General features: G+C 41.4%; 1 protein-coding gene across 2 annotated transcripts in view; it reads left to right on the forward strand.

Annotated features, from left to right (window-relative positions):
• The first annotated feature begins 4,248 nt into the window (after positions 1 to 4,248).
• GRIN2A (glutamate ionotropic receptor NMDA type subunit 2A) overlaps positions 4,249 to 12,273 on the forward strand; it is a 296,277-nt gene continuing 288,252 nt past the window's right edge. The window contains exons 1-2 of one of the 2 annotated variants that reach the window (XM_073362474.1): positions 4,249 to 4,392; positions 6,090 to 6,512. In XM_073362474.1, the coding sequence (XP_073218575.1) occupies positions 6,108 to 6,512 (405 nt within the window). In that variant the 5' untranslated portion in view covers positions 4,249 to 4,392; positions 6,090 to 6,107. Of the gene's footprint in view, positions 4,393 to 4,850; positions 4,928 to 6,089; positions 6,513 to 12,273 lie in introns of those variants that run through there. The other variant, XM_073362473.1, reaches the window with a different exon arrangement.

Genomic DNA, 12,273 nt, shown 5'->3' on the forward strand with positions numbered 1-12,273 from the left:
CTCCTGTTAACAAATGCTCTCCCAAGTCAGATAATGTTCTAGAGGAAAAACTGAGTGATATTTTCATGTTGGCTTTGAAAAACTAAACATTAATATAAAACTTCCCATAGCGGTGGAAAATCTAAATCTGTTTAGAAGTATATAATTGTGGGCTTCTGGGAAAAATCCCTTTAATTCTCATGTGCTTCTCAGAAGTGTAATTTTACACTTCTTGAAGTTGTTTAGCAATCTTTTTAGACCGGCTACCTGCTATGTATGCAGAGATCCCTTTAACAAGCTTATTTTTCAATGTATCCTCCGTCCCTCAAAAAATAACTCTATTTAAATACATAACAGATCAAAATGTCGATAAATTTCTACCTTAGTCTACTAAATCAATGGAATTCAGTGTTCATTATAGGGATTACTGGAATAGCAGTTCATATTTCATGCATATGTTGCAACACCTAGGCACCCTATGGTAAGTTAAAGATGTTTTAGTGTTAGTTGTGCTTTTCCTGCTTCTGCTAGGTAAAACTGGCCTGCTGATATATTTGAACCTAATCTTCTTAATTTAAAAAGAAAAAAACCCATGAAAATGCATAGAAATATGATTCTGTAGCTTTTACTCCATTGAGTAGACATTGCTCACATGGAGTCGAATTGAAAAGAATGTGGCTACTCCTGTGAGTAAGGTCTATGTAAGCGCTTTCAGAATTAGGCTCTATACGTTTGGATATTTTTTTCAAACTTATTTCATTAAAATATTAATGCAGACAAGATGTTTAGCTGTAAACCTATCAAAATATAGATACGATATCTATATTTCAAAGTTAAAGATCTCAGCTATTTCACAATTCAGCTTTTTTGCTACCAAAAGCAATTAGAGCACATTATGCACTAAGTGTTTGCCAAATATATCTAAGCTGGTTTTGATATTTAAACAGTAAACTTATTATATGCCCTTGTTAGACCCAGCTTTTTTTCTTGTGGATTTCACCTGTGGCTTAAGATCTTGTAGTCCTAGTTTCACTCACAGGTGACTTGCTTGGCTCAGTGATAACCCCTTGGAAAAGGATTTATAACTGCCATGACACAGTCTTAACTATAGTAACATTACCAGGCATCCATATAATCTTTATAGAAGAGAACTGTGTCAAGAAATGTACTAATGCTTAAATCTTCAAATATTTGTTAACAAATTACAGGGTTATATTCAATTGCTTTTCTAGAGGGATTAAAGCAGGAGTCAGCAACCTTCAGCACGAGGCCCATCAGGTAATCTGCGGGCGGGCCATGAGACATTTTGTTTATGTTGACTGTCCACACATATGGCCCCCCGCAGCTGGTTCGCTATTCCCGTGGATTACCCTGATGGGCTGCGTGCCAAAGGTTGCCGACCCCTGGACTAAAGCAATGTGTATTTTGAAGTCTTCTCAGTATTTTAAGGCCCAAAGACCACAAGAAAAAGTATATGGCTACTGGAGGATTTTATCATGAAGTTGTCAAGGGCAATAAAACAGTAATGAGTCTAGGGTAATTTTGGACTAAGGTAACGGCAGGCAAGTCCATGATTGGTTGCTTTGTACTGCAGTAGAGCCCAGACACCCCAGCTGAAATCTGTGCCGCACTGTGCAAGGTGGTGTACAAATGCATAGACTGCCCCTACTCTGAAGGGTTAACAGTCTGCATAAGTGGTTCTCAACCTGTGGCCCAAGCAACCCACAGCTGCAGCCCATGTGACGTCCTCAGGACAATACAGGCAGTGTATATATTGTATTGATGTGGCCCACATAATGCATAAAGAGCTGCATATGTGCCCTACAGTGATAAATAGGTTGATAACCACAGGTCTATATGGACAAGACTAAGGATGGGATAAAGGCATGCAACATAAGAGCTGGGTGATATGGGTAAATGGTATTTTAGTCCCACTTCTTAAAACTGCATCATGGCAGATGGAGTGAGATGAGGGAGAAAGTGAGGTGAGGTGGGGTGGTGAAGAGAATAGGACCAAGGGACTGGGGAAGGGCACACACTAAAAGTGGGAGCTAAGGGGAGGGAAGGATGGTGGGGGTGCCTGGAATTCAGGGCTGGACTGGGGTCATAGGGGCAGGAATGAGGACAGACACAGCCAATCAACAGAGGGAAAATATCTAGAGTCTAAGCTAAAAGTTAGTCTGACATCAAGAGTGTTCAGAGGGATGAAGATGCGTGGGGTAGGGCAGCACAGGGACATGGTGCCTGGAGTTGGGTGCCCCTCTACTGGTTTGGAGGACAGGAGGGGAAGGGGGCCCACAAAATTGCCCTTCCCCAGGGTGCTACTGCTCCATCTTCTCTGGGAGGAGTGTCTCAAGCTTTCAGCGCTGGCTTAATCCTGCGAGCTGCTCCTTCTAATTCCCTTGTGCTCCAGTGTCTCTGAATGACCCCCCCAGTGTGGGTCAGGACTGGAGGGATGATAGAGCAGGGCAGAGATTCGGGACTGGGCTGCTATCCCCTGCCACTCGTGCTGTGGTGTTGTGGGAGTTCTCAGGGCTGCTGTTGCTCATGGCATTGCTGTTTTTACTTCCCTGGCGGGAGGGCTGCCCTGATTTGGTCCAGGTCCGGTGGTTGGGGGTAGAGGGTGGGGAGAGTGTGAAGGGAGGTAGAGAGTACCTTTTCAAGTGAAAGAAACCACTTAGATAAATTTGTAAATGGTAAATATTTGTCTGCATTTTATTTACCAAATTCAGGTACTGGTGGGTGTAATTTCTTCTTCCAAACACCCTCCCCATCCCCTAGAGTTTTTGAATGGAGGGGGGTTGCAGAGAAAGGCCCCTGTCTGGGATTGCTGGAAAGCTTTGCTGCTTGCAGCCTGTGTTACCACAGAATCAGTGCATGCAGCTCTGAACCTGACTGCAGCTCCCTGCCTTCCCTCATGTGCAGGACAGTGCAACACGCTCTCCCGGAAGGAGGAGAGGGGGAGAGAGAGAGAACCTGCTTTGTAGAATGCACTGTAATTCTCTACCACACTGTAAGGATGCAATGCTGACAATCTGCTCAGTTTTCAAGAAGCTGGGAGGAATTCTGAGGCTGGCGTCCAGTAGAATTGCTGCAGCAACACATACAATTGCCCTTTTCCTTTCTTTCTTTTTTTTTTTTTTAAAGAGATTATGCTGAACGTTTTTTGCCAAGGGTAAAAAGCAAATCTCAGTTGCAAGTGGCTTTGCTAAAACTTGATCACGGGGGGGTTTTAAGCGTCAAAGAGCTGCTGGGTTTCTATTTACTGCAGTGGGAACAAGTTGTAGGATGAAATCCAGGGATTAAAAGGCTCATTTTCCACTTCGTTGTTTGCAAAGGAATCGACTGAAATGACTTGGAGGATCTTCCGCTTGGAACTATGTGGCGGGAGAATGCAGTAAGTAGTCCCCTTTCTGGCTTGTTAGTAGTTGCGAATGGGATCCTGGCTAGGGAATGACACACATGTAAAATGTTGCGGTCTCTCTCCGTCTTTAAAGCCTCGGTTTTACTGGGTAGTCTACACTTATGAAGCTTATCGTCGGTGCTGCTTTTTTATTTGCCAAACATGCCACCGGCCTAAATTTAGCTACGGATACTGTAAGAAGTATCTTTATTGTTTTCCCCAGAAATGTTGAATACCAAATCAGAGCCAACGGAGCTTTTCCTGGGGGAATTTGCTATTCTGTATCTCGTTGGTGGGTGATGGTGATTTGAGAAGCAGCCTGCTCCTTAGCAAGATAAAAAAAGAACTGTTTCCCGTATTGATTCAGCTGTTCCCTCCGCCCCTATTATGCTTGTTTTGAACCTGTCAAGAAAACTCCCGTCCTTGATCTTGTGAATTAGTTTAGCATCCAGCTATTCCTTCCAGGTTGGGTGGCTCGCCCCCTTGCAGCTCAAAGCCGGTGGAGGCAATAGACGGTTACTAGCACAAAATATTTTCCCAACCTGTATGGGTGGGAGGAGGGAGGACTTCCAGGGAAGACTGGCTGCCCTGTCACTTCTCTGGGGGGGGCGGGTGTTCTCGCATCTATTTTTACATAAAGGGCGGCGGGGGGGGGGAGCGCAGACAACAACTTTCTCAGCCTGTCACTTTGTTCACTGTGCTTGTTTCATGTGCTCATCAGAGTCGGGAAGACGTTTCCATCGCACTTGCGGTCTGACTAATGTTCTGCATCTGTCTCTTCTCCCCCACCCCCTCGCCCTTAACTCTTCCCCTTCAGCCCGCTTTCGCATCTCTTCCTGCTTGGGTAGCTGCCTCCCTTGGGTGCGATGCGGAAAGCAAGCTGCAGCGAGCCTCCTGTGTTTGGTCCGAGGGATGGAAGCAACCCCGGCCTCTTGGCGTTGAGGGTTACAAGGAAATGCCAAACTTCGCCGCGTGCCAAATAGCAGCGACTACGTTTTCTGGCATCCTCGGTAGGTTGCAAAGTTTGTGTCCCGGCAGTGCGCCGTGCGGCCAGCAAGCGGCGCTACTGCCCTGGGCTTGGAATGGAAAGGGAGGATTCTAGCGCGGCGGTCGTACGCACGAGGATGTACTTTGCAGGATTTCACATCCCACGGGGGGCGCCGGGGGGCGGGAGGGCGTGTGCCTACAGCTGTAATTGGTGCAATTAATGCTTTCCAGTGCAGTCTCGTTTATTAAGGAAACCATGATTCCAAGGATAGGGGAGAGCAGCTTCTGCCCCGAGTCTGCGAGAAAGATGCAGCAGCTTCACAGCTGCAGGGGTTTGGGTTAATTTATTTCTAAACCTTTCTTCGCTGTCTCTGCTGCTGCAGTGATCAGAACCTGGCATGCAATGTAATAGCTTGGGAAACACAGTGCAGCTGAGCTCCAGTTCAGTGGTATCAGAAATTCCCACCCCCACGCGGAGGGAAAACTACAGAGGGACTCCTGGTCTTGTTCAGCAGCAGCTGATGCTGATGGATACTGATGGACGATGGGGACATTATGGTTAGTGGGGTGAAAAGAAAAGGAGGACTTGTGGCACCTTAGAGACTAACCAATTTATGTGAGCATAAGCTTTCATGAGCTACAGCTCACTTCATCGGCTCACCAAAGCTTATGCTCACATAAATTGGTTAGTCTCTAAGGTGCCACAAGTCCTCCTTTTCTTTTTGCAAATACAGACTCACACGGCTGTTACTCTGAAACCAGGGGTGAAAAGGGAGATCAGGAAAAGGCAGCCCTCTGATTGGACAGCCTGGCTAATATGTTCTGCATGACGCTTCCCAGCAGGCCTGGCTTTGTGTATAGCAGAGGGACTCCCCTCCCAAGGCCAGAAAAGGGGGCTGGAAATCCCTTGGGATATGGGGGCAAAAGGAGACATTGCGCTTGGCTGTCTCAAATCACCCTCTCTGTCCATGGCTCATCTCCCTCTCCCTGTTCAGTCCCCTAAAGAACCACTGGGAGGCCAGAGCAAACCAATGCACTGATTCTCATTTATTGAACATGCTGTCCCCCAACACCAGTGACAACTTTGTCTCTGAGATCCCCAGTTCAGAGATGCAAAAGTTAATGTAGAATAAGGGAAGGAGAGAGAGAGAGAAATAGGTTAGAATAATGTGTGTCTGAATCTGTTCCAGACATGCAGTAGTTATACATGAGCAGCAGCCATCTGAGAGATTGAAAAATAAAATTACATTTCTGGAGTCCTGCAAGATGGGTGGGGTGCAGGGGTGGGGGGTTCTAGTGCCTTCCTGGGCTAATGGTATGGGGAAAGTGCATCTCCCTTTTAGGCTGTCACCAGATTTCAAAATACAAGTGCCTGGTTTAAAAATATATATATATATATATATATATATATATATATATTCCCCCATGCTAATTGGTTCAGTCATTTAATTTTAACTAGATCAGAAACATTAAATGGTGCCTTTCCCCAGAACTTGCATGGCATTTTTTCTAGTTTGCTGTAGACAATTCATAACACTGTCACTGGGGAGCTAATTTCATGGGATAGTTAAAATGATGTCAGAATAAGGCTAAGGTGAAGAGCCATTGGAGGAAGCTAATAAGGATGCATTCTATGCAGATATTTTGCATCAAAAGCCTGGTGGGGGACTACATAGCATATTTTGCTCTTTTTTCTCATGCAATGTGATCACTTCTACAGGGGATAAAGCTGGCAAAGATGGGGAAAATTGGCTGTGCTCTCCTGGTACTCCAAGCTCTTCTGGCACAATTGGATCTTGTTCATGGAGCAGAGAGAAGTTATCCCATACTCAACATTGCAGTGATTCTGGGGAGGACCAAGTATATCACAGAGCGAGACATCCGAGCTCTCTGGAGCAGGGAAATGTCAGCAGACCTGGCCATTGATGTCAATGTAGTGACCCTTTTGGTGAACCAGACTGACCCTAAAAGCATTATAACGCATGTTTGTGACTTGATGTCAGGCACCAAGATCCATGGGGTAATTTTTGGAGACGATACTGATCAGGAGGCGATAGCTCAGATTTTGGATTTTATTTCATCTCAGACTTTTATTCCAATTCTGGGAATTCATGGCGGCTCCTCCATGATCATGGCAGATAAGGTAGGAATTTTTTTTTAAATTACTTAAAGCTTTTGTTGCACCAGTGTAACTTCATCGTGCATACTAACTTCAGTACACGTGCACTGCACGCAGCTCAAAGGAGGATGCCTCTAACAGCCTATATTCTGATCTTTAAAAGCAAAATTATCATGCAGTTTCCTACTGAATTACCACCCAATGTCCTGACAGATTTTTGGGGGGTCAGGTCTGGAATTTCTTTGTTTACATAAAGATGTTCTTACTGACAGAATTCAGCTTGGTGGGAACTAAACTGATTAACCTAGGAATGTTACTTACAGTTGATGACCCCGAAGATAGATGGTTTATTTAACCGAATTATGACAATAAAATATTTTGTCCTGTTTTACATCTTGAAGGAAAGGTATAATGTTATCGGCAGACACTAGAAACAAGTGCCACACTGGGAAAGATCACATGTAATGCACTTGAATGGATTTGATGAGGCTAGTGCTAGTAGAGGACTTAGAGGATTTTGATAAGTGTACAGCTATTCAGGTTAGATTTGATGTTCCCCCCATTAATAGCTTAATGTGGGTGACATCGGTCTGATATAAAGAACCACCCTTTGATTTTTACTTAGTTACAGCAATTCAGTGAGAACCTGTGTTACAGTTAATTAGACTCCCATGTGGTAAACATGAGGTTATGGTGTGCAGGTGGCTTTGTCTGTGAACTCTTAAGATAATGCAAACAGATTTTTTTTTTTAGGAAAATATTTTTTCCATATAACCCATCCTAAGATTATGAAATAATAGAACAGTGACTAATACATCGAGCGCACACTCCTTACTCAAGGTGGCAGAAGCATAGCAAACTCCTACTCAACAGGACACAATCTTGCCTGGTGTTCAGTGCTCAAACTCCTGAGAGTTGAGTGTTCTCAGTATCTTGAAGGATCAAGCCCTCTACCAGGACCAGTTTCACTGTTAGCATTTGTTGGCTGAATGATGGGGTAAGAAACAACTGGCTGATGGTGAAGCGCCCTTATCCCAGCTTGGTTGTCACTTAAGTAAAGAGATGAGGATTATTCAACATAACATTTGCGGAGTAGAAAGTCATTTATTAGCTTTTCAGGAAATTTTTTCAGCACATCATATTCTAAAACCATTATCAAGGGCAAAATATTACAAAGAAATGAGGCATGATTACAATTCAGCTTTTCTGTAGCAATAAAACCAGGGAGGCGGGGGGACTGTCACATATTGGGTAGTAATTCACACAGATTCAGAGAAATATTGACAATAATTATTTTAAAGTGGCCCAGATATATTTTTAAAAGTGAAGAACAGAAGAGATGGGATTATTTATTGTCTTTGAAGAAGGAATCAGGAATCATTCCTGACTTAGAAACAGTGGCATTTCACTCCTTTTTTATTAACTGGTGGGACTAAAGATGTTCTTTCAATCTCAGTATTCTGAGTGACCTTTATCATTACAACTGACACTGTCATATAATGGTTCAGTTAATAAATGTTTGAATTGTAGTGGAAATTCTATAGGAGGGCCTTATGTCCACATGAATAACCACAGAGTTCATTATGATTGATGTTACTACTTTGAATACTAAAGGGAAATATACTGACTAGGTCATGGGGACTATTACATTGGGAGCTATTGAACTATCCTTAAGGTTATAAAATCTTTATGAAACTAATACATATAATATATAAATATATCAGCTGAAGTTGTTATATTAGTCAAAAAACTTGTAGCTGAGAATCCCACCTGCCACAAATTATAAAAAAACTAGAGATGGGGATGAGAAGTTAATCTTATCCATGCCTCCAGTGACTGATTCAGAGTCACTAACTTACATACATACACCTATATGGTAATATAGAGTCAACTAGAATGTAAAATAGATACACATTAATTTAGATCACTAAAACGGAAGTATTTCAGTAGTATATTAATCCTGTAGTTAACTATTTGTATTTCTGTTTTGACATCTGTGTTTTAGTGGTTATTTCTACTTGACATTTAAAAATACTTGCTTTCAGGTGAAACTTAATTTTCAAGATCTCCGCTTGGGAGCAAAATAGTTCTGTGCAGTTTTTTAAACAAATCGATGGAACCATCTTAAAGTAGTTAACCAGCTGAACAGAGCCTTTGGATACATATACCTATAAATTGCCTTAATCTTAGATTGGCTTTTGGCATGTACTTAGTGTAATATGTTTTAAAGCTGGGCTTTGGACATTAACAATAATAATATTTATGTGGTTTTTAAACTCTTTCTGGGACATAAATTCCTGTGTAGCACAGGTGAAATTCACAACATTGTTGAAGAATGGAAGGGCTGGAAATGTGAAACCCACTTTCCAAACCAGTGCCAGGATTTGGGGCTGAAACCCAAACTACGTAATGATGACTATTCTAGTTTATGGAGCTGAATTAGCATCCAGAGTCTGGGCCCTTTTGTCCTGTGATATTGGAGGTCACTGAGTATCCATAAATGACAGTTTCCGTGTCCCATCTCCTACCCCACTACTGCTCTCTGCACTAGCCTAGGGTGAGTCAGCGTAGAAACCCTTTCTATAGTGCACTGGGTATCGCAATGTGGCTGTTCAGTTCCTGGACCCTGTCTGTGTGACCCTAATGCAAGACTTCAGTGCTGCAGAGACCTTACGCTAGTCTTCTAATGCTGTTGGTGACTTTCACTTGCAGATGTGCATATATTCTTAATTCTCACGTATTTCAGCCAAGTGATTCAGTAAACTATAAAGGCACAAAAGGAGCCCATTAACTCAGTGATTTCTATATTAAGTATGTTGATGCACTTAAGCATCTTGTAAATAATAAATTGGACATTAGACCTCTGAAAAGCATAACCTTTTGTTGTTTTGGTAACAATTCTGCAACCCCTAAGACTTCAATGGGACGGCTTGCATAAGTAAGGCTTACTTGCATGAGTAAGGATTGCAGGATTGTGTCATACTTTATATTGGCAATACCTCCTAAATATGTTCATTCAAATATATATGAAGCTCAGACTCACTCCTTTAACTTTCCCACTAGGTTTTGTCTCAGCTGGCCTGTGTAACATTACAGGCTGATCTGTGATTTTTTTTTGCTGTAGTAAGTCTTGTTTGGTTGTCACAGTAGCAGTGTCTATTATATGTACCATATTTACAATCGCATGGCCATATTGAGTTTAGTTTTGCAAAAGAATAAGCTTTCTGTACTAGTTTCTTGGACAGTTTTTAAAAAAAACCCTGTAAATTATAAGAGCATTAATTAGCAGGTGTTCCCAGTAAACTGTTTGTTTTGTATTGTTATACCTTTAAACTCAACACAGACTTTTCTAGTCCTGCTGCCCATTAGAAACTTTTAATAATAGACATACAAATTTTCTAAGAGGCATTTCCTGAATTGGAATTACTGACAGTCCTAAAGATATGTGGCACATTCCAGAGGGACTATCATTAGGAAGTGGTACTTTTTGAAACAACTCTGGGAGTGTTGAGCTAAGGAGATTACCCCCCACCCCCAAAAAAAGAAAATTAAGCATTAATGTATAATTATTGGCAGACTTTTTGAAAGCACTTTACACTGATAAATTACATTAATATAAAATAAACTTATTTTTCTCTAGTTCTGTGAAGTCTGTTGTGCATTAGAACACCTAAAACCAGCTTGATATTCCTTTTTAAATGAACATTCCCAGTGTATTACTATGTGAGGAGTTGTAAGTATTAATATAAAGTGAATTTATAAATATTTTCCATTACTTTGTTGAGGTTTTCTTTAGGTGTTCCAATGGATTATTTGTCCTTGTATTTGCAAACTATATTATTTTAACACTTCTATTGTCCATCACCATTATTTTATGATGTATATATTGTCTGTGTTCTTTTTCTCAGTGAGATAAAAGCCAATATTTTGTGCAGCATTATACAAAACATGGAATCACAGGCAGAAAGATACTTTCATGTTTGAATTAAAAGTCCATTAAAAATCAATGGGAATAACCATGTGCTAAGGACTATTTGCGTGTTTGGGCTCATAGTCTGAAGTATTTTCTTTATTTCCCTATGCAGCATATTAGCATTACATTGTTCTAATTATGCTGTAAACTCCACATCTGATTGAAGTGAGTAGTGAGATCACAAAATTTCTGCTGCTGTTTGGGTGGAGACAGCGCTCTGTAAGATTGAGTTAACTAGGACACAGCATATAGTTTATATTATTCTTGCTATATCTTTGCAATAAAAAATTAGACTTTTAAAAAGCCAAAGCTTAGTATCTGTGGGACACTGTATGAGTTAGCAGAATGAGGACGATTCATGGGATGTGCATCTTACTCTTATGTCTAATTAGAGAGACAAGGTGGGTGAGCTAATATCTTTTACTGAACAAATTTCTGTTTGGTGAAAGAGACAAGCTTTTAAGCTACATGGAACTCTTCTTCAGCTCTGCTGCAGTCTGCTGCAGTTTCCACGATATGCATCTGATGAAGTGAGCTGTAGCTCACGAAAGCTTATGCTCTAATAAATTGGTTAGTCTCTAAGGTGCCACAAGTACTCCTTTTCTTTTTGCGAATACAGACTAACACGGCTGTTACTCTGAATTCTTCAGGTCTGTGTAAGCTCAAAAGCTTGCCTCTCTCATAATAGAAATTGGTCCAGTAAAAGCTATTACCTCACCCACCTTGTCTCTGTAATATTTTGGCGCCAACACGGCTACAATAACACTGCATACATATCTCCTGTCTAATGTTAAGTTGGGTTTTTTCTAGGATTTGGCTGCTTATTTCCAAGGAAGGTAAAATTTTCCTCATGAAGATTTTTCTCAGCAGGAGCTGACTAGCAATCAAGCTGGGTTGGGGTGGAGGAAGGGAATGTTAACTTTTCCCAATGTAGGGGGTGCGAAGGATTGGCAAGCAAAAGAGCAGCAGTGCAAGCTGACACATGCTGCCTGGCTAACATGCGGGAGTTGAAGGAGGACAAAATTGGCTTCATTTTCTTGAATGGAGGGGAGGATCAGCTTCCAGAAGTTTGGGAATTGCAGTCTATGTGATCTCATGCTCCTCAGTAAGGATTATTTACATTCAGTATCACTTTTGAACGTTTGCTTGATTTTGGTGTCGATGTGGTTAGGACTATATTCATATGGTCTTAGATTTGCCTGGTCTATGTTTGAGGCTACTACATTAGAGCCTAAGGATCATGATCCTGCAAGCTGTACTCATTTATGTGAATGGGGAATTATGCCTATCTTTCAGTGTAAGAACAATGTAATTTCTCTCTTATAATGCCATTTACATTTACTTCAACCTGCCCTTTCTTACTGTGTGTTAAAATAGAAATTGGTAAGTGCATCTGGTGATGTGTTCAGCCAAACATTTAAACTACTAATAAACTATTTTGTAGTCACGGCTGCATATGATCCAGAAGTACAAAAGACACAACATTCACACACAAGCAATCCAAGTCATTTTAAATTTTAACTTGATGGAATCCAGACTGCAAAATTAGAACACCAACCCTTTGGCTTGGCATTTAATCTCCTGCCTGCAAACATTCCCAGTAACTTCTGAGAGCTCTCTTTTTAAATACTTCTTGAAGGAAACCATGTTGCTTTTATATTTAATAACCTACAAAATAGTAATAGGACTTCTATAGAGTACTTTTAGCAATTACTTCATATAGGCAGAACGCTCACTCTTAGAAACTTGCACAGTGCGCTGAACAGAAGGGAGATCCATATTGTATTTGTCAAACATGTTTTCGGTTTGCAC

Source organism: Lepidochelys kempii, chromosome 10 (assembly GCF_965140265.1).
Source record: "Lepidochelys kempii isolate rLepKem1 chromosome 10, rLepKem1.hap2, whole genome shotgun sequence".
NCBI lineage: Eukaryota > Metazoa > Chordata > Testudines > Cheloniidae > Lepidochelys > Lepidochelys kempii.